Source organism: Podarcis muralis, chromosome 4, assembly GCF_964188315.1.
Source record: "Podarcis muralis chromosome 4, rPodMur119.hap1.1, whole genome shotgun sequence".
Lineage (NCBI taxonomy): Eukaryota > Metazoa > Chordata > Lepidosauria > Squamata > Lacertidae > Podarcis > Podarcis muralis.
In genome coordinates, this window is record NC_135658.1 from 1,184,676 (window position 1) to 1,206,512 (window position 21,837).

At 43.5% G+C, this 21,837-nt stretch overlaps 1 protein-coding gene across 1 annotated transcript in view; it reads right to left on the reverse strand.

Moving 5' to 3' along the window:
• Positions 1-19,529, reverse strand: part of LOC144327395 (uncharacterized) — a 30,440-nt gene extending 10,911 nt beyond the window's left edge. Inside the window, exons 1-4 of the mRNA XM_077926733.1 lie at positions 19,024-19,529; positions 18,749-18,830; positions 18,396-18,478; positions 16,432-16,558 (exon numbers count right to left, since the gene is read on the reverse strand). Coding sequence (XP_077782859.1) covers positions 16,432-16,558; positions 18,396-18,478; positions 18,749-18,830; positions 19,024-19,440 — 709 coding nt within the window. The 5' untranslated portion in view covers positions 19,441-19,529. The remainder of the gene's footprint in view (positions 1-16,431; positions 16,559-18,395; positions 18,479-18,748; positions 18,831-19,023) is intronic.
• Positions 19,530-21,837: the final 2,308 nt, after the last annotated feature.

Here is a 21,837-nt window from a genome sequence, read left to right on the forward strand (position 1 = left end):
TGAAGGCCGCTAAGAAGTCCTACTTCTCGGCCTCCATTGCATCCGCTAGCTCTCGCCCGGCGCAATTATTTAGTATAATTCGATCTTTAACGTCCCTCGAAGGACAGCCAAATTTAAATAACAATTGGACACACAGCTGTGAGGCATTTGCGAGCTTTTTTGCGGAGAAGGTCCTGTTGCTCCGCCATGACCTCCCCGCCAATTTCGATACAATAAAGGAACTGGAGGCCCCTCGACTGTCCTCGGGTCCAGTATTGGACCACTTCGACCGGATATCCCCAGCCGATGTGGACAGACTCCTCCGAGCTGGAAAGCCCACCACTTGTCCTCTCGACCCGTGCCCGTCCTGGCTGATTAGAGCGTGTCCAGACGAGGTGCGGGCCCCCCTAGGGGATATCATCAATCTGTCCCTTGGCACCGGGACATTCCCAGGGGAACTGAAGGAGGCAGTGGTGCGTCCGCTCTTAAAGAAAACATCATTAGATCCCTTAGATCTATCCAATTACCGCCCGGTCTCGAATCTTCCATTCCTGGGTAAGGTGATTGAGAGAGCGGTTGCTGAACAGCTTGGTAGGTTTCTGGATGAAACATCTGCTCTGGATCCATTCCAGTCCGGCTTCCGCGCTGGTCATGGGACCGAGACGGCTCTGGTCGCCCTAACAGATGATCTCCGCAGGCAGCTGGATCGAGGTGGGTCGGGGCTGCTGATTCTTCTAGATCTGTCAGCAGCCTTTGACATGGTCGATCATGAACTCCTGGACCACCGCCTTGCCGACGTGGGGATTCAGGGCACAGTCCTTCAATGGCTGCGCTCGTTTCTCTCTGGTCGGGGACAGAGGGTGGCGCTTGGGGGGGAATTGTCATCGCGCCACTCCTTGGTGTGTGGAGTGCCTCAGGGTGCGATTCTCTCCCCGATGCTTTTTAACATCTTTATGCGCCCCCTCGCCCAGCTTGTCCGGAGCTTCGGGCTGGGTTGCCATCAGTATGCTGATGACACCCAACTCTATCTGTTGATGGATGGCCATCCTGACTCGGCCCCAGACACAATGACCAGATGTCTGGAGGCTGTGGCTGGATGGTTACGTGGGAGCCGGTTAAAGTTAAATCCTGCGAAGACAGAGGTCCTTTGGCTGGGGCGGGACGATATGGGATCGGGGGGGCAACTCCCATCTCTTGCGGGGGTGCAATTGGTGCCAGCACCGTCCGTTAAGAGTCTGGGTGTAATCTTCGATACCTCCCTCTCTATGGAGGCGCAGATTACAGCTATAACAAAGGCGGCATTTTTTCATCTCCGCCAAGCTAAGCAGTTGGCCCCTTATCTCTCTCGCCCTGACCTAGCCACTGTGATCCATGCGACGGTCACCTCCAGACTGGATTATTGTAACTCGCTCTACGTGGGGCTGCCCTTGAGACTGACCCAGAAACTCCAGCGGGTACAGAATGCCGCAGCGAGACTCCTTACGGGGTCCTCGCTGCGAGATCACATTCACCCGGTGCTATACCACCTGCACTGGCTCCCGGTGGAGTATAGGATCAGGTTTAAGGTGCTGGTTTTAACCTTTAAAGCCCTATACGGCCTAGGACCCTCGTACCTACGGGACCGCCTCTCCTGGTATGCCCCACAGAGAAACCTACGGTCGGTAAATAAAAACATCCTTAAGGTCCCAGGCCTCAGAGAGGTTAGGCTGGCCTCAACTAGAGCCAGGGCCTTCTCGGCTGTGGCTCCAATCTGGTGGAATGCTCTGTCACAAGAGACTAGGGCCCTGCGGGACCTGACATCTTTCCGCAGGGCCTGCAAGACAGAGTTGTTCCACCAGGCCTTTGGTTGGGGCGCAGCCTGACCCCCTCCTCTGGCAACCTGCACAGTATTTTGGTTGCCATCAATTTGATTTTAATTAATTTTTATAATGAAATATTTTAGAATGTGTGATTATTCAACTATTTGGTTATTTGATTGTTGTTAGCCGCCCTGAGCCCAGCTTCGGCTGGGGAGGGCGGGATATAAATAAAATTTATTATTATTATTATTATTATTAATACAAAACAAACAAACGATCAACATATTCAGCATGCAATACATAGTCATTTTTCTTTGTGATGATGCACTTCTTGTTCTTGAAGGACACGTCAATGTTCCGCTCATTCAGCTGTCCAACGCTGAGAAGATTATGTTTGGCGTCTGGCACGTAAAGGACATTCTGTATCGATAAGTCCAAACTGTGAAGAACAACAGTTCCGTAGCCTTTACTGGGAATCGTGTGGTCATCCGCCTGGTGAATCGCACCTTCCTGCGGTGTAAAAGACACAAACAGTCTCTTATCGTTGCACATGTGGTGGGTCGCCGCTGAATCAACAACGAAGAAAGATCTAGACGTCTTCTGGACCTCTGCAACCTTTGGAGTGAAGCGTGAAACCATAGCCTTGTGCTGCATTGTCCTAGACACCGGACCTTTGCCTTTGCCTCGGCCTTTTCCACGCGATGAGCTTTCGCTGCGCTGCTCTGTCTTGGCCTTGGGATATCTGCATTCCCTCTCCATATGGCCTAGACGTCCACACGAGTAGCATTTCACTGCCTTCAAAGCTTTGGCGCCATCTGGTGGTTCCACTGCACTATGGGATGACGTCTGTGAAGACTCCCCCTTGCCCATGCAGCTAGCACCCCGGCGATCTGCTTCATTTAACACCACGGCAGTAACAAAGTCCACTGTCAGCTGAGCTGTTGGCTGCACAGCAATCTGGGTTACAACAGACTCCCAACCTGAACCCAAAGATTGTAGTATCATGAAAGAATACACAGCCTCTGGAAAGTTGAGTCCTCTCTGTTGCAGCTCATGTCTCAGATTTTGCATCTCCATCAGATGTAAACGCACATCTCCACCTTCAGCAAGAGCCATATTATGCAGCTTGTTAAAGTAAAACATAGTAGATCCAGCTTCTGTCCTTAAGCGAGCCTCTCTCAAAGAGTCCCAAATTTCTCTGGCTGAGGTCTTATCACGCAATAGACAGAGCTCTTCCGGGGATACTATCAATGTAAGAGTTCCCCTTGCTTTGGAATCCTTAGCTGCCCATTCATCTGTAACTGGAGCTGGGGGGGTGTCTGTAATCACTGTAAACAAACCCTCTTTCCGCAGAATTGCCTCTGCATACAAAACCCAGTCCGCATAATTTTTCTTGTTGAGCTTAGGAATCCCACAAGCATCCTGAAGGGCCATCATGACTCTGGCATTAGCCTTCAGCGTCATATATGCTGCTTTAAATCTTGCTGCGTCACTGCTGCAGCTGCTTTGTTCCAAAAGCGCTTTTAAAAGTTACTTTCGATTTCCCCAGCATAGTAACTTGTGCCTGGGAGCCTTTTGCGTATTCCCGGCAAAACGGCTTTAAAAGTTCAAAGTCCAGCCATAAAGCCATTAACTGGAAGCTGGCAGGCTGCCCGGAGCAGTAGCACATACCTCATCAATCATGTTTACGCGCAGAGCAGATTCCGATCCGATCTGTCCCTCTGCATTCCGATCCTTTGCCGGCACTCCGACTCGACTCCTGGAGCCCATAACCACATGTTGGTGTTTAGCAGAGTCCCATGCCCAGCGGAAGGATGAGGAGTACGTACTACATACTCTATATTGCTTTATTTACAGTTCAAAGCTGATATATTACAGAAAGACATCTTGCCTCTGCCGGAGCAGGAAATGCATCCTCTCTCCTCGACAGCTTGGAGAGAATCACACAGTGAAAAACAGGAAACCAGTGTACGTCACATCCAGTCTCCCTTTCCCGTGAGAAACTCCAACAGTACAGACTGTGGAATGTAAACACCTGTCTCGTGACAAGCCCTTTCGCTGCACAGTGAAGGAAAGCAGAAACCAACAAGAGCGCCAGTGGCGGAAAACTCATTCTGAATCAGACCGGACACGGGTTAGAGCTCAACGTCGAGCCTACCAAGTGGCAATGGCGACGGCGAAGAGGGCCTTCTTCGCCACCTCCATTGCATCTGCAGAAAACAGCAGCAGGAGACTTTTTCAGGTGGTTCGCAATCTATCGGAACCACCTGTACCACCGGGGCCTGGTAGGGACCCCAAGATCTCCTGCAATGCTTTTGCAAAGTTTTTTGCAGATAAAATCGCTCAGATTCAGAAGGAGGGAGACTCCACCGTGGGAGCAGGGCCAGGGCGGGAGAGTGCTAGAGTTCTGTCTGGTCCTGTTACATGGGATCAATTCCAGTCTGTTACCTCCGAGGATGTGGACAGGCTGCTTGGAAAAGTGAAACCGTCCACCTGTCTCCTTGATCCTTGCCCATCCTGGCTGATAAAAGCGAGCCGGGAAGGGCTGGGCGATGGGCTCTGCAGGGTGGTGAATGCTTCCCTCTGTGAGGGAGCCTTCCCAGACCCGCTGAAAGAGGCGGTTATTAAACCGCTTCTTAAAAAAACATCTTTAGACCCGGCCAATTTGGCCAACTATCGCCCAGTCTCAAATCTGCCATTCTTGGGCAAGGTGATTGAGTGGGTGGTTGCTGAACAACTCCAAGCACCCCTGGAGGAAACGGACCATTTGGATCCCTTCCAATCGGGATTCAGGTCTCACCATGGGACTGAAACTGCCTTGGTCGCGCTGGTTGATGATCTCCGGCGGGCTAGGGACAAAGGTGAGAGCTGTTTCCTAGTTCTGCTGGATCTCTCAGCGGCCTTTGACACCATCAATCATAACATCCTTCTGGACCGTCTAGAGGGGCTGGGAGCTGGGGGCACTGTCATACAGTGGTTCCGCTCCTTCCTCCTGGGCCGTGTCCAGAAAGTGGTGGTGGGGGATGAGTGTTCAGACCCCTGGGCTCTCACTTGTGGGGTGCCTCAGGGTTCTGTCCTCTCCCCCATGCTTTTTAATATCTATATGAAGCCGCTGGGGGAGATCATCAGGAGGTTTGGACTGGGTGTTCATCAGTACGCAGATGACACCCAGCTCTACCTCTCCTTTAAATCAGAACCAGTGAAGGCGGTGAAGGTCCTGTGTGAGTGCCTGGAGGCGGTTGGAGGATGGATGGCGGCTAACAGACTGAGGTTGAATCCTGACAAGACAGAAGTACTGTTTTTGGGGGACAGGGAGCAGGTTGGTGTGGGGGATTCCCTGGTCTTGAATGGGGTAACTGTGCCCCTAAAGGACCAGGTGCGTAGCCTGGGAGTCATTTTGGACTCACAGCTGTCCATGGAGGCGCAGGTTAACTCTGTGTCCAGGGCAGCTGTCTACCAGCTCCGCCTGGTACGCAGGCTAAGACCCTACCTGCCTACGAACTGTCTCGCCAGAGTGGTGCATGCTCTAGTTATCTCACGCTTGGACTACTGCAACGTGCTCTACGTGGGGCTACCTTTGAAGGTGACCCGGAAACTGCAATTAATCCAGAACGCGGCAGCTAGACTGGTGACTGGGAGTGGCCGCCGGGACCATATAACACCGGTTCTGAGAGACCTGCATTGGCTCCCAGTACGTTTCCGAGCACGATTCAAAGTGTTGGTGCTGACCTTTAAAGCCCTAAACGGCCTCGGTCCAGTAGATCTGAAGGAGCGTCTCCACCCCCATCGTTCAGCCCGGACACTGAGATCCAGCGCCGAGGGCCTTCTGGCGGTTCCCTCATTGCGAGAAGTGAGGCTACAGGGAACCAGACAGAGGGCCTTCTCGGTAGTGGCGCCCGCCCTGTGGAACGCCCTCCCATTAGATGTCAAAGAGATAAATAATTACCTGATATTCAGAAGACATCTTAAGGCAGCCCTGTTCAGGGAAGTTTTTAATATGTAACGCTGTACTGTTTTTAACACTGATTGGGAGCCGCCCAGAGTGGCTGGGGAAACTCAGCCAGATGGGCGGGGTATAAATAATAAATTATTATTATTATTATTATTATTATTACCACCGTATTTTTCTACTGAAGAAGATTCAGATGTGGTAGGATGAAGAAGAGAGTCTATCCCAGCAGCAGGGAGAAAATGGCGCAGTGATAGAAAGTCGCAAGAGCAGAAAAAGGAAATAACAGTCCCTGCTGAGTGAGTACAAAAGTGAAAGTCCTCTTTCTCCCAGGCAGACATTTGTCTGATAACACAAGGAACATCATTGACATTTTGGAGCTATTGCAAATGAACACTAATACAAGAGCAGTGTTGAGTTTTATTGATGCGGAGAAGGCCTTTGACAATATTTCATGGAATTTTATGAAGAAAAATCTTAAGGGAATGGGAGTGGGACGGGGGTTTGAAAATGGTATAGACGCAATCTATTCAGAACAAAAAGCAAAATTGATAGTTAATAATGTGGTGTCAGAAAAGTTTAAAATTGAGAAAGGAACACGACAGGGTTGCCCTATCTCTCCATTGTTATTTATTTCGGTCCTGGAGGTGCTCTTGAACATGATTAGAAGGGACCGGTTGATTGAAGGAATTCAGGTCGGAGCTAAACAATACAAGCTTAAAGCCTTTGCAGATGACCTGGTTTTGACATTACAGGAGCCATAATCTAGTACTAAAAGGGTTTTAGAACTGATTCAAGAATTTGGTCGGGTGGCGGGATTTAAATTAAACAAGCAAAAAACTAAGGTTTTGGGGAAAAATTTGACAACTATGGAAAAAGAAAGGTTTCAGAAGGAGACAGAGTTAAATGTGGTTAAGAAAGTGAAATACCTGGGGATTAATATGACGGCTAAAAACTTGAATCTATTTAAAGATAATTATGAAAAATGTTGGTTAGAATTTAAAAAGGATTTAGAAATTTGGTCAAAATTGAAGCTTTCCTTGTTGGGTCGAATTGCAGCTATAAAGATGAATGTATTGCCAAAAATGCTGTTTCTGTTTCAAACTTTGCAGATTGTGGACAGGATGGATTGTTTCAAGAGGTGGCAGAGAGATATCTCTAAATTTGTCTGGCAGGGCAAAAAGCCCAGAATAAAATTTAAAATATTGACTGATGCTAAAGAAAGGGGGGGATTTGCCCTGCCAGACATGGTTGTACTATGAATCAGCAGCATTCTGCTGGTTGAAAGACCGGCTACTTCTTGAAAACACTGACATTTTGGATTTGGAAGGGTTCAACAATGCGTTTGGGTGGCATGCATATCTGTGGTACGACAAGGTTAAAGCTCATAAAGCATTTAAGAACCATATTGCCAGGAAAGCAGTGTTTAATGTCTGGACAAGATACAAAGATTTATTAGAAAATAAGACCCCAAGGTGGTTGTCACCCATGGAAGCTAAGGCTCTGAAAAGACTCAATATGGAGGTCAAGTGGCCAAAATATTGGGAGATAATAGAAAAAGATGGAGACACATGGAGACTGCAGAGTTTTGAGAAATTAAAAGACAAAGTGCGAGATTGGTTACATTATCGTCAAATTAGAGAGGTTTTTATTATGGACAAAAAACCAGGTTTCCAGGTGGAAAAATCGAAACTAGAAACAGAATTGTTAGAACCTAAAACTAAGGTACTTTCAAGAATGTATAACTTGCTGTTAAAATGGAACACTCAGGATGAAACGGTCTAATCAGCTATGATAAAGTGGGTGCAAGACATTGGTTACAATATTATGTTTGCTGACTGGGAACGGTTATGGATCACCGGAGTGAAATTCACGGCATGTAATGCCTTAAAAGAAAATATTATGAAAATGATATACAGGTGGTACATGACCCCAGTCAAGCTTGCAAAAATATACCATTTGCCGGATAATAAGTGTTGGAAATGTAAAGAAACTGAGGGAACATTCTTTCACCTTTGGTGGATGTGCCCAAGGGTCAAGGCTTTCTGGGAAATGATCTATAATGAATTTAAAAAGGCATTTAAATATACCTACCCTAAGAAACCAGAGGCCTTCCTTTTGGGCATTGTTGGCCAATTGGTGCCAAAGAAGGACAGAACTTTCTTTATGTACGCAACAGCAGCAGCAAGAATACTCATCGCAAAACACTGGAAGACACAAGATTTGCCCACTCTGGAAGAATGGCAGATGCAAGTGATAGACTACATGGAATTGGCAGAAATGGCTGGCAGAATCCGAGACCTGGGAGAAGAGTTAGTGGAAGAGGACTGGAAGAAATTTAAAGACTACCTGCAAAAGCATTGCAAAATGTATGAATGTTAAAATGATGCAGGATACAAAGATAATATGGCATTAGTGGCATAGTTGAAAGGAATATGTAAAAAATGTTTCATAAGAATAAGGGTGAAAAAAGTTAGAATAATATTATGTCAAATTTAAACAAATTGATATAAAGGGAAAAATTGGAGACATAATAGTTGAAATGTATAATACAGAATAAGATTTGAAAGAGGGTAAGGTACTGCTGAATATGATTGTGTAAAAGGGAATACAGAAAAGGGGGATGTGAGGGAGTCTGGAAGGAGGGTTATGAAAACAATTAGTAAGAAATTGGACTTTTATGTCTGTATGTCTTTTTTCTTCTACTTTTTTATGTATTTTACTGTATTTTTCTAATTCTATTTTTATTTGATTGTGACAATGTTTTTCTTTTTTCTCTTGTTTTGATTGTGATGTGTGTTTTATTGTTCAAAACTAATAAATATCTTTATTTTAAAAAAAGTGAAAGTCCTCAGTAACAATGTGCTGAGGCAAAGGCTACTTTAAAACAAAGAGCTGAAGAAGAGATAAGTAGAAACTTTGAATCTTATTTTGGGAGAAGACATATGAGGGAGAGAGGGAAGGTGGTATAAGAAGTTTAAAGAGACATTTTACGAGGACAAAAAAAGAAAAAAAGATCAGAACCAAATGGAATTTAAATAGAGGAAATTAAGCCACACACGTTTATGCTTCATATATATTGCCAAGTGGATTATTGTTTTCTCCCCTGGCAGACTACTACTCTTGCTTTTAATGGTATTTTCTCCTCCCTGGGTACTGACTCTTATTGACTTTTACTCCCTTTTACTCCCTCTCTGCTTTTCTTTTATCCTCATGAGGATTAAGCCAACAAGAGGCTAAGAAAAGAGAAGAGCTTAAACGTAATTCCCCACCCTTTTTTTCCCCTTTTGGATTTGATTTGGACACGATTTGGACACGAAAGGGCGATATAACACACTCCAATGGATTAGGCCAAAAAGAGACCAAGAAAAGGAAATTTGAAATTTGATAATAGATATTGGGTTTAGGTTTATCTTTTTTGGATTGAGGCGGTAGAGATTAAAACACTGAAACTTTAAAAATATATAAAGTCCTCCCTCAAATTCAGCGTGGTGGATTAGGTCTACAAGTCGCTGAAGACTACAGAAAGACTGAGTTAAACACAGAGAAGAACAGAAGAGAAGCTCCTTCAGATAAATTTATATTTGGGACTAATAACTAAATTTCTTTAGCAATTCTTTATTTTCATATTATTTGATCTGACTGAATGTATGGTGTGCTATTCATGAGATAATTAATGATTTGAGTAATGTTAATTGGGAATAGATAGATAAAAGTGATTAGTCATTGCAGAAGGAAGGGAGGATGAGTGTGACATCTAGAGGTCTAGTGAGTATCTGCAGGATATTATATTCTTCTTTTTCTGCCATTTGACATTTTGCTACTCTGGGGGATACGTATTTAAAGTTTTGTGGTGGACACCTACACCCTTGTAGCAGAAAACTGTTATTACAGAAGCAGATATATTTTGGAATATATTGAATTTATATTGGAATATATTGAATTTATATTGGAACTGTATAAAATGTCAGGAAAAAATGAGGAAAAAATTGGGGGAACTCCAGGAGAAAGGAAAATCTCCAGACAAGAAGAGATCAAAGATTTGTATATTTTATGGCTGAAAATAAAAGAATTTAAACAAAATGAACAACACATGGAGAAAAAATTAGGAGAAGTACAAGAAACGCTAGACAAGAAAATAGAGGGGGGGTGGAGGAGCTCACGAACAAGATTAAGGATCTGATAGTTAGATCTAAAACAACTGAAGAATCAACTAAAAGGATTCAAAAACAGATGAAAGAAAATAAAAGGGAGACAGAAAAGATCAAGGAGGAGATAGGGGACCTGAATAAAATTCAGGAGCAGGTATGGGACTGTTTAGCCATGCTCGAAATGAGGCAGAGACAATTGAATCTGAAATTTAGAGGTGTAGGGGAAGAAATGGATGAAAATATAAAAATTAAAATGATTAGAGAATTGGCAGGATGGATGGATATGAAAGAAGAAGAAATTGAATATACTGTGGAGAATGCATTTAGACTCAAAGTAAGATCCTTAAAGGCTAAATATAAAAAACTACCAGGAGATTGTCTAATGATATTTAATTCATTAGATATGAGAAACGCAATATTGAAAATGAGTTACCAAAAAAACTGATAATAGATGGTAGGACTATTATTATCTTTAAAGAAATTCCTACTAGATTTCTGCGCAAGAGGGATGGTTATAAACAATGGGTGAGTGTGCTGAAAAGAAATGGTGCACAACATAGGTGGTAATTCCCAGAAGGGATTTTCTTCTACTATAAAGACAAAAGATTTAGATTGACTGATATTCAAGAAGTGAAGAAATTTATAAGGAGATACGAGAAAGAGTTAGGAAAGGTAGAAGAAGATAGACCAATATATAGATTTGGAGAAAAGGAATCTGAACCAGAAGAATGAAGAAAGAAGGAGGAGAAGGAGAAGGGAAGAGAAGAAGAGGAAAAAGAAGAAGAAGAGGAAATAGAAGAGGAAGAAGAGGGGAAAGAATTTGAAGAGGAGAACCTAAAGGGGGAAACCACAAGAATCTGAATTTGAATCTAATTACGGTTGATTAGAATATATTACAATGACTTTGAAATTAATAACTTGGAATGTGAATGTGGACTAAACAAGAAATCTAAGAGAAATAATGTAGAGAATGTTTTGAAGAAAAAAAGCCTTGACGTAATTTGTTTACAAGAGACACACGTTGCTAAAAAACACAAACATATTTTAAAAAATAAAAGATTAGGGGTAGAATTTATAAATTCAGATGTGATTAAGAAGAGAGGGGTAGTGTTATATGTTAAAGAGAAATGGGAACCTAAATTAATCTGCAAAGATGAAGAAGGGAGAGTACTGGGGGTACAAATTAATTACCAAGGGGGGAAAATAAATGTGGTTGCAATTTATGCACCAAACACAAACAAAGTAGAGTTTTACAGGAAGTTAGAAGAAAGATTATTAGAAATAGAAGATCAAAAAACTATCCTAATGGGAGATTACAATGGTGTGGTAATGCCAGAAATTGACAGATCAATAAAAAAGAAGAAAGCCAACCAGGGTAAACTACCAAAGACTTTTTTTAATTTGGTCGAAAACCTGGAACTGATAGATGTCTGGAGACTTAGACATCCAACTACAAAACAATTCACTTTTTTCTCGGAGCCACATCAAAGCTGGGGAAGGATTGACCAAATATGGACCTCAAGACAACTAACCCCAAGAATATTGAAATGTGAAATTCTACCTCGAACTTTATCTGATCATAATCCCATAATTTTAGAGGTAAAAAGCAATGTACAAGGTACATATAGATGGAGGATGAACGAAAATCTTTTTGAGAATTCAGAGGTTATTGGAAAAGCCAAGGAAAGCCTGAAAGAATATTTTAGATGGAACTTAAACAAGGAAACAAATTTGGAAGTTGTTTCGGATGCAAGCAAAGCAGTCATGAGAGGTTTCCTCAAAACAAAATAATTACAGAAGAAAGCTGAGAGAAAAGAAAAAAGAAGAGTGTGAAAAGAAATTAACGATAAAACCCAAAGATGATCAGAAGAAACAAGCAAGTCAAATGTTACAAACCCAATTTTCGATACTAGTAAACCAAGAGGTGGAATGGAAAATTAAATTAATGAGACAAAAATTTTTTGCATCAGCCAATAAAACAGGAAAACTCCTTGCATGGCAATTAAGAAAAAGACAAAAACAAAGTGTGATAAATAAAATAAAATTAGGAGATCGTCAGATAGAAGATCCAAGGGAAATAAAGAAAATCTTCCAAAAAATTTATGAAGACTTATATAAGAAGGAGAATGAGGAGACAAGCAAAATAGAAAAATATTTAGAAAATTTCAAAGGGGAAAAAATAACAGAGGAAGAAAAAGAACAACTGAATAAGCCAATAACAACAGAAGAGATCCAAAATGCAATAAAAAGGATGAAAACAGGCAAAGCTCCAGGCCCAGATGGACTTTCGACAAAATATTACATAGCCTTGGACGAACAACTTATCCCTGTATTAGGTGAAGTTATGAATAATATTATGCAAGGAGGGAATATACCGAACACATGGAGGGAAGTGCACAAAACTCTGATCCCTAAACCAGACACGGACAGATTAAATATCAAAAATTACAGCCCCATCTCTTTGTTAAATAATGACTATAAAATTTTTACAAACATATTAGCAGATAGATTGAAAAGAAGCTTGAAAGACCTCATTCATAAAGATCAAGCTGGGTTTCTGCCCAATAGACAACTTAAAGATAATATAAGGCACATTGTAAACATCATAGAATCTCTGGAAATCAGAAATGAAATACCAGCAGTGTTAATTTTCATTGATTTATTGTTTATTAAAAAGTATGGAAGCAATGGGGATAGAGGGAACATTTATGAAGGGTATAAGAGCTATATATTCTAAACAAACAGCTAAATTAATTATTAATAACAATTTGACACAGTCATTTGAAATTACAAAAGGAACGAGACAAGGATGCCCTCTATCCCCCCTGCTATTTATAATGGTTCTAGAGGTGATAGCAAACAGGATGAGGAAAATACCGGAAATTCGTGAAATCAAAATTGGAAAGAAGGAATATAAATTGAAAGCGTATGCGGACGACCTGGTACTTACTCTAGAAGAACCACAAATTACTGTCAGTAAAGCATTACAAGAATTAGAGGAGTTTGGTAAATTATCAGGATTTAAATTAAATAAAACAAAAACAAAAATGATGACCAAAAATCTGGAGAAGAATGTGACAGAGCAGTTAGAACAAAAATATGGAATTAAAGTAGTGAAAAAAGTGAAATATCTAGGGATCCAATTAACCATGAGAAACATTAATTTAATCAGTGATAACTACAACATGGGAAAAAAATTAAAAGAGATTTGGACACATGGAATAGAATAAAGCTATCTTGGTCTAGGAGAATGGCCACAATAAAAATGAACATTCTTCCGAAGACGCTATTTCTTTTTCAGACAATTCCAGTAATTAAGGGATCAACACAATTTAAGGATTGGCAAAAAACACTATCAAAATTCATCTGGCAAGGAAAAAGACCAAGAATTAAATTTCAATTATTAACAGATTGGAAGGAAAGAGAGGGATTCTCTGTTCCAAATTTAAAATTATATTATGAAGCATCTTGTCTATGTTGGATCAAGGAATAGATTACGTTAGAAAACACGGATTTATTGGATTTAGAAGGATTTAACAACAGATATGGTTGGCATTCTTATTTGTTGCTTAATAAGGCCAAAGTTCATAGAGGCTTTTCAAATCACATTTTTAGAGGTGCTCTATATGAAGTTTGGGAGAAAAATAAAAAATTATTAGAAAGAAACACACCCTGGTGGCTTTCACCGATAAGACATACTAACAACAAAAAAACTGAACATGGAAGGGAAAAAAATAACTTATGAAGAAATTTTAGTAAAAACGGAAAGAGGATGGAAAATTAAAACATATGAGGAATTAAAAAACAAATTAACAGACTTCCGGGTTGGCGCCATTGCCGAATGGCGGACTCCCTCCGAGTTCCGGAGGGAGTCTGCTCGGCAGGGCTCGGGTTCTACCGCTCCGGCGACGCGGGGACCCTTAAAAACCACGGGCACGGAGACCGTGGACATGGGTGACTCGGCTGGCACCATTAGCGCCCTCCCGACTCGTGAAGGAGCCTTTTTAAAGGCTACGGATCGGGTGCCGGGGAGTGGCGTGGTGCTTTGAGTCCTCTGCTTCCCCTGCCGAGCGAAGCCGCATGCCATCCGGTGGAGAGCGCCGACTTCTTCCATTAAAAATTCGGACTTTTAACAACAACCCGTGAGTAATCTGGTACCCGGATTTTAAAGGAGAAAAAAAGGAAATTTTTTTTGGATTCGGCATGAGCGGGGGGGGATCTAAAAAGGAAGTCAGTTCCCCCTCCCTATTGTAAGCATTTCAAAACAAGGACTGAGTAACCAAGGTCCAAAGAGAAGCGTATTTCGGATAAAAACCAAGAATTTCACGATGGGATATTACAAGAATTGTGCTGGAGGAGAAGAGTGGGGTGAGAAGGGAAACGTAACCCCCCCTCCCCCGGGAACCGGGGCGACCCGCAAGAGAGCCTGGGGAAAAGAGAAGCAGACTTTGACAGCTGTCAAAGTGGCTGTCAAAGTCGGAAAGTGTAAAGAGGACTTTGCTATGAGGACTTTGCTAGTTAATTTTGTTACAATTGGTTACGATTTGGATACAAAATGTTGAAAATATGGAATAACAATTGGACTTTTGGACAAGAGGAAACAAAGTTACTGCAACCCCCCTAGAGGAGTTTCGGGACATTACAAGAATTACAAGCGGAAAAATACTCTGGGAACTGTATAGGACTTGCTATCTCCTGAGAAAGCTGCAAAACTGAAAAAGTATTTTGTCTACAGGGATGTTTACATTAAAGGAGACAATAGAATTCTCTATTGAAGAAAGGAAGGGACTGGACGTAAGTTTTCGTTCCTGAATAACAAACCCCTGTAGAGGCATCAAATTTCTGAATTAGAACGTTTTAGCAGCAGAACAGGACAAGAAACTTGACAACAACATGGAACAGAACAACGGGGGAACCCCTTTGGATTGGACGTTTGAAATTAAACATTACAAAAATAATATTTAAATTAAAAGGGAAAAAAAGGAAAAGAAACTGGCAAGGTGGAACTGATTAGTGTATGGATCAAAGATTTCCAGGCAGACAACAGACAGACAGATTGATGGACATGGGGAATGCGAACCGGGGAATGGGGGGGGGGGGGAGAATCAGAATCCAAAGGCTGTGTAACTATTTTTTTTTTAATCTTTTTTTATATTATGCTGGGGTGTTATTAGTAAATGAAAAAGGGAATTCGTGGAATGAAACCAAGGGGGCCTTGGGGAGAGAATTTTTGACTTATATTTTTTCTTTGTTAAGGGAAAGATGATGATTGTATAATTTAAATTGGAATATGGGGCTAAATAATTTAAGGTTTAAATTGGGAGTGAGAGCTTGTAGAACCAACATTATGAAAGGGGAATACAGTAGGGAGGGGGAGGGGGAAGTCCCGGAAAGTGGGTAACGAAAATAAGATTTTAAAAGTATTTCATTCTTGTTTTATTTTTATTGTTATTTTTTATTTTTTGTTTCTGTATTCTGAAAATTTTAATAAATATGATTAAAAAAAAAAAAAATTAACAGGGTGGTTACAATACCACCAGGTAAATGCTTTATGGAATGAAGATAAAAAATTAGGATTCAGTGAGAAAAAACTAAATATCAAACAGAAATCTTGGAGGGAAAACAAAGCTTTTATCGAAGATGTACAGTCTTCTATTGGAATGGGATACCAAAGACGAGGAAATCAAGGAGGTGATGGTAAAGTGGACGATTGACCTGGGTTATAACATAGATTATGAGAAATGGACAACCTTATGGAATAAGGGAATGAAATTTGCAGCATGTACCATTTTAAGGGAAAACCTAGAAAAAATGATGTATAGGTGGTATATTACCCCAGTCAAATTGGTAAAAATGTAGAAAACGGGAGACAAAGCTTGCTGGAAATGTAAAAGTAAAGATGGAGACCTATATCATATGTGGTGGACATGCGAGAACATGAAAAGATTCTGGGATCTAATATATAATGAATTAAAGGAAGTTTTTAGGTATACCTTTCCAAAAAAACTGGAGGCATTTTTATTAGGGATAATAGGGGAGGAAATAAAAAAGGTTGATCATAAGTTATTTCAGTATACAACGGAGGCAGCCAGGATTTTAGTTCCACAAAAATGGAAGACATCAGAAATCCCAAATGTTATGGAATGGCAGGTAAAATTATTTGAATATACGGAATTAGCGAAATTAATTGTAGAAGCTTAAGGACTACAGCAGGATTAGATTAACTCTTGTGATGTATTTATAAAAAACTTGATGAAACTGTAAGAGATGAGAATTACTAAGAAAACCGCAACTGCGAAGGGGGGAAGTCGAGGCGTGATCTAGTGCAATGTAGATATGATGACAACATGTGTGACTGCAAAGAATGTTTTATTTAATTCTTTATTTATTATTTATCATTTTGTATCAGTGCTTTGTTATGTTTTTTTCTTTATGTTTTTTCTTTTTTGGAAAATGCCAATAAAAAAGAAAGAAAGAAAATATATGAGGTTTGTCACATAGAGCTATTTTTTGAATTTCCAGGCAGACAGGACGATCCCACAGGGAGCCTTACCAAGAGAGGCCACGATCCCACGATTCTCCTCCATGACATCCTTATGCAGAGCTCTCTGGTCAGGATCCAGCAACACCCACTCCTCGTCCGTGAAACGAACAGCGACATCTTCAAAGCACACTGGACCCTAAAAGAAAAAGGGAAATGTCCTCCTCTGAGACAGGAGAAATATAATCTGCTACACAATGCTCTGTGGTTTCCTTCCTCTTAATTGTTGCGCTATTTCTTTATATATATATATATATTTAATTTTAACTAATAAATTATAAAATGTACCACAAAACTTATCACTTATACAATCTTTTTAGACTTCCATCAGCACCTCTGATGATCCACCATTTTAACCACTTTCTTATGCATTTCTTAACTTTATATTGCCTTTACATCTCTTAACAAATCATCCTCCCCCTTGTCCATTTTTTCCATACTTCTAATAATACTCCGCACAAAACTTCTTGCAACCCTACAAACGTCGTCTGTTCTTCACAATTACTTTTCAATTTACTCCAGTCTTCCGTGAATTTCTGGTCTCGCTGGTTAGTTTATCTAATTCTGCTGCAATATTTCATTAGGATTGCTTTGCTGCACATTAGTTTATCTAATTCTGCTGCGTTAGTTAGTTTATCTGTTAGTTTATCTAATTCTGCTGCGTTATTTCAGTAGGATTGCTTTGCTGCACATTTTAATTATGGGTAGCTATTTTAATGCTTTAATTGAATTCTTTTGTTCTGCATTTTAACTATGGGTATTCATCTTTGTGCAAATAGGTGGTTCTCCTCCTTGTGGTTTTCAAGTTATTCTGCCTACACAGGGATTCCAGTTTCCCAGATGGAAGGATCCCCTTTCTCCTCTCCTCATGTCCTGTTCTGAAGAGGATCCCTCCCAGTGCCCTACAGCCAAATTCCAGGGGTTCAAGGGGGCATGGAGAGGGGGAGGAGTGGGGGCAGGATATATTTCGCAGCAGATGGGGCTGGCTAGGTGAATCCTGGCCTCTATTTGTTCTCATCCATCCACCGCTTAGAAGCCTATTTTAGCACTCAGTGATCAATCTAGAAATACAAGAAGCCTAGTTTGGATGGCCATCTGTCTTGGATTATCTAGCTGAGACTCCTGCAATGCAGGGGGTGGGACCTGATGACCCTTGGGATCCCTTTCAACTCTAGGAATCCATGAAAACATCAAATACAGATGAATCCTACTGGCGACATTCAGAAGACTCGTGTCACAGAGTTATCTGGGCAGGAAATCCCACAGTTCACAGCTGGAGTTAACTCTTTCTTAGCAAGAACACAATATTCACAGACTTGGCTGAGCTTCAGGCCTAATGAGAAGAGCAGCTCATTCCCAGAGGGGCTGTCAGTTTGCACTAATCAATTAATGGACTAGTTGCGTAGGTAGAAGTTTCTTTAGTGCGGAGGTATATGAAAAGTGAGATTATATAGTGCAAAGTTTGAAGAGAGTGAAGACCCCGGCTCCCCACAACTTTCTAAGTCCCCCCCCGGGGGGTTTCTAGCATACGATTGAACAATGCACCAGTGTGCAGCCCGCCTTTGCTCCTCCAATGTCAGATGTCTCCTGGCTCTGAGAGACAAGCAGGGAGGGGGGCTTCCGGCAGAAGGAGAGGGAGCCCCTGGTGGCTCCTCCTTCTCCTGACTCACCTCTGACTCTCGACCTCCCTCCTCCCACTCGCCTCCTCCCTCTTCTGCCTCTGATTCTGCACTGCATTCTGCCTCAGAGTCTCCCAGCTCACTAAGCCCTGTTGCCCCTTCAGCTTCTGACACCTCCTCTTCCCAAGCTTCTCCCGTTCACTGCTCATCCTTCCTCCACCTTAACTCTTTGGGCTCAGAGCCATCTTCTCTTCCTGGTTCCCTGGCTGCTTCCTCCCACCATTCCTCTGTGCCCAACCAGTCCATGACATTGCTCCATCCCTCGTCCTCTGACACCACAAGGCAGCTTCCCCTGACCTGATCTGGTTCCACAGCCGCTGCTTCCCTTCTGCCCCCATGAAAAGGCGGATCAAGGGGTTTTGCCGGCATCATTCTGTCACCTGCAAGAGAAAAAAGGTAAGCAGAATGCCAGGAGTGCCTGCTTCTCTCACGTGTATAACAGGGCATCTCTAACGACAGATGGGCCTTTCAGAAAGCCTTTCCTGCTGAGTGCAGTTGAACGCTTGTGCCCATTTCATGTTAGTTGTGCAAAACTACTCCCCTCCTCTGTACCCTTGTTCCCAACTCTCCCCCCCCAAAAAAGAACTCACAGATTAGTTGGGAAACCAACAGAACGAGACCAAACGGAGAAAAGCCACCTTCCTCCTTACCCAGTGGCCTCTCTCTGGTGCCCAACGGAGGCCTCTCTGCCTCACAGGAATCCAGGTCCATTTCTGCAAAACGATCCCTTTTCTGAAAGAACAACAAGGATTCAAAACAGAGAATGAATGGCGAGAAATGTTAGAAAGTGAATGACAAAGACAGAAGCTTTAAGGGTGTTAGAACTCATTCCCAGGTAAAGAATGGGCCAACAGTAGAGCATTATGGGATCTTCTCCATCCTGTTTGGAGCCCCTTGGGAGTATCCAGAGCAAAGTCTCTCTCACCTGCTTTCTCTCTGCCTGCTTCCTCTCCTCTGCCTGACTCAGGAGGAAACCTTCGGCCAGGGCCACCGCCTGGGAACTGGTCTCCGCTCCACAGTCCCTCACCCAGCTCTCCATCTCCGGTGGAAGGACAGCCAGGAACTGCTCCAAGATCACCAGGTCCAGCATCTCAGGTTTCGTGTGCCTTTCTGGCTTCAGACATTGGTGGCAAAAGTGGTAGAGTTGGCTGCAAACCTCTCGGGGTCCTTTGGCCTCCTGGCAGCAGAACTGCCTCAACTGCTGGCTCTGCACCTCTGAGCAGAGGGTGTCCTCCTCACCCAGGATCTTCTGCCCAAAGTTTTCCCAGAATCCCCCACTGCTCCCAGTTTGGATGGCATGGCCTCTTCCTGCTCCAAGGCCAGCTGAGTCTTGCTCATCCATCTGTGCTCTCAGGAAGCCTCTGAGAGATCGGAAGGAACCCTTTGGTCTTCTGCCAAGTACTCCCTGTGCTAATGAGGTGCTAGGAAATCCTACAAAGCAAATACATTGATTAGTTACAGAATTTTTAGGTTAGAAGAAGAGAAATGTTCCTTGAGCAAGCATGGATGAGTCTTCCTAGTGTTACGGAAAATCTGGGTGCGTATTTGCCCTGCCACCCAGCTCGTCGGACAGAGTCCGCGGGTCCTTGCGGAGGAAAAGGGAGCTCAGCCGGACACAGGAGCAAAATACGAAGATCCGAGTTTATTGCGCAACAGGTTCAAAACGAGATTGAAGCCCGAGAATGGGGCGACATAAACTTTTAAAAATTCCCTCCAAGTCCCAGAATACAGTGCAAGAAACGTCATGAATACATTATGAGAAGGTTGGGTTTCATGGGTTGCATCATGAATACATTACGCACGTCATGAATATATTAAAGAAAGGTGGGGTTGCACTGATTAACATTTGAGATAGGGGAGGGGGGATATGCAGAGTGAGGGATATGCATAAATAAACATTTCTTGAGTACCGGTGGTGGCAGGACAATGGGCCAGAGATATGCATCGTCTGCCACCTGGCATTGCCCGGAGGAAAGGCTAGGCGGGACGATCTGACAGGATTAAGGAGTTCCTGTGTGTACCTGACCTGCCGTCTTGGGAATTATGGAGTCAGGGGAAGCATCATGGAGTCCAAAGGGAACTGAGTTGAACGACACCAAGAGCGAAGAAATCGGAATTACGGTTGATTTTATATGAATTTCCAAGGGTTCCGATGCTTTCCAGCCTATTCCGTATTGGTGATCAAGAGCGGAAACAGAATGGATACATTGTAGCAAGAATGGATACATTGTAGCAAGATTTTGAGAGTTTTACGAGGTCTCTGGTTTCGGATCCATTGTTCTCACAGTGGGGGGCCGTCAGCAGCTTGTCAGGAGTGAAATGAGGCGTGCAGTAGCTCCCTGAGCTAGCTTCTGCAGGGCGAATGCATGGCTGTGATTTGCTAAGGCGCGCCCAGTATAGTGAACGGGGATACAATATGATACGGTCTACTCACGTTAGAAATAGGGCGATAGGATGGTGTAAGAAAGATGGGGCTTATTTCGCCCGTATAGAGATAGGAGAGAGAGCCTTTTATTCATAAGGCAGGGGTATAGTGTGGTGCTTGTGTAACGGTGTGGGGGCTGAGGGTTCTAGGCAGAGCTGGACACTGTCGAGGTCATCGCCTCGGGTCCCTTCAGGAAGCGGTGGGGAAGGATGGGTACCCCCCCTTCCTCCTTCCGTATCACTAGGAACCAGGGTGGGACTGTACAAAACCATGAGATATCTTCTGAAGAAGAAGACGGAGGAGGAGGAGGAGGAGAGGAGAAGAAGAAGGAGAAGAGGAGGAGGAGGAAGCAGCCTCTAGCCCTCCTAGAAGGAAGATAGCATTGCAAAACGTGGAGGCAACTGAAGGGATTCCTCTGAGGTGAATCAGTCTAGTTGCTCCTGCCTTTGAGTAAATGCAAGAAGTCAGAACTGACTGACAAGGGAATAATTTGTAGCTTGTGGGAAATGGATGCCTGGCTCTAGTGGGGGTCCTCACCTGGGGGTCCTCAGGAGTTGCTCCTCACCCCCACCCCCACCCCACCCCCACTCCTCTGCTTCTGTCTCCTTTTTTTGCACTTGGACTCTCTGCCGCTCTCCAGACAGACTCCTGGGGTGGGGTCCCTTTTTCTTTGCTCTGAGGGCCAACACCATGAGGGCCAAGTGAGTTGTGTCAAAGACACCTCCCTTGAAATTTAGGTGGGTAATTTAGTATCAGAATTCTCTTAGATGGCTTAACACACACACACAGCCCTTGATGCCCAGGTCCCTGGAGGCTCAGTGAGTAGCAGCGCCCATTTCCGGCTGCTTTGCCAGCAACAATCCCTTTGGGGCAGAGAGGATGTGGTCCTGGGATGCCCTGCTCTGGGTGCGAGGGGATTGCTGCAGTGGCCTCCGTGGGGAGCTGCCCTGGGAGACACTGGGAAACTGGTCCCCTATGCAGCAGCCAGACTCTGGGCTGGGATCCCTCTCTTTACTCCTGGCCTCTCTTTCCCACCTTTTTTTTTGGGGGGGGGGTCTAGTCCACCTCCTCGTCCAGCTTTGGAAAACCATTTGCAGATGTTCCCTCTGTTCTGCAGTGATGCTGAGAGACGTCACAGAGAGTTAAAGTCCAAGGGAAGAAGGAGATTTTGGGGGAGTCATTGTTTTTCTGAAGGGGGGGGGCGAAAGGCCAGATGAGTTTGGGATCCTCTGATCTGCAGGAAGGAGAGCGTGGCAGACCTGGCCCCTCCCTGGCAGGACCCTCTCCTCCCTGACTTGGGGTCCCCCCCTCCCC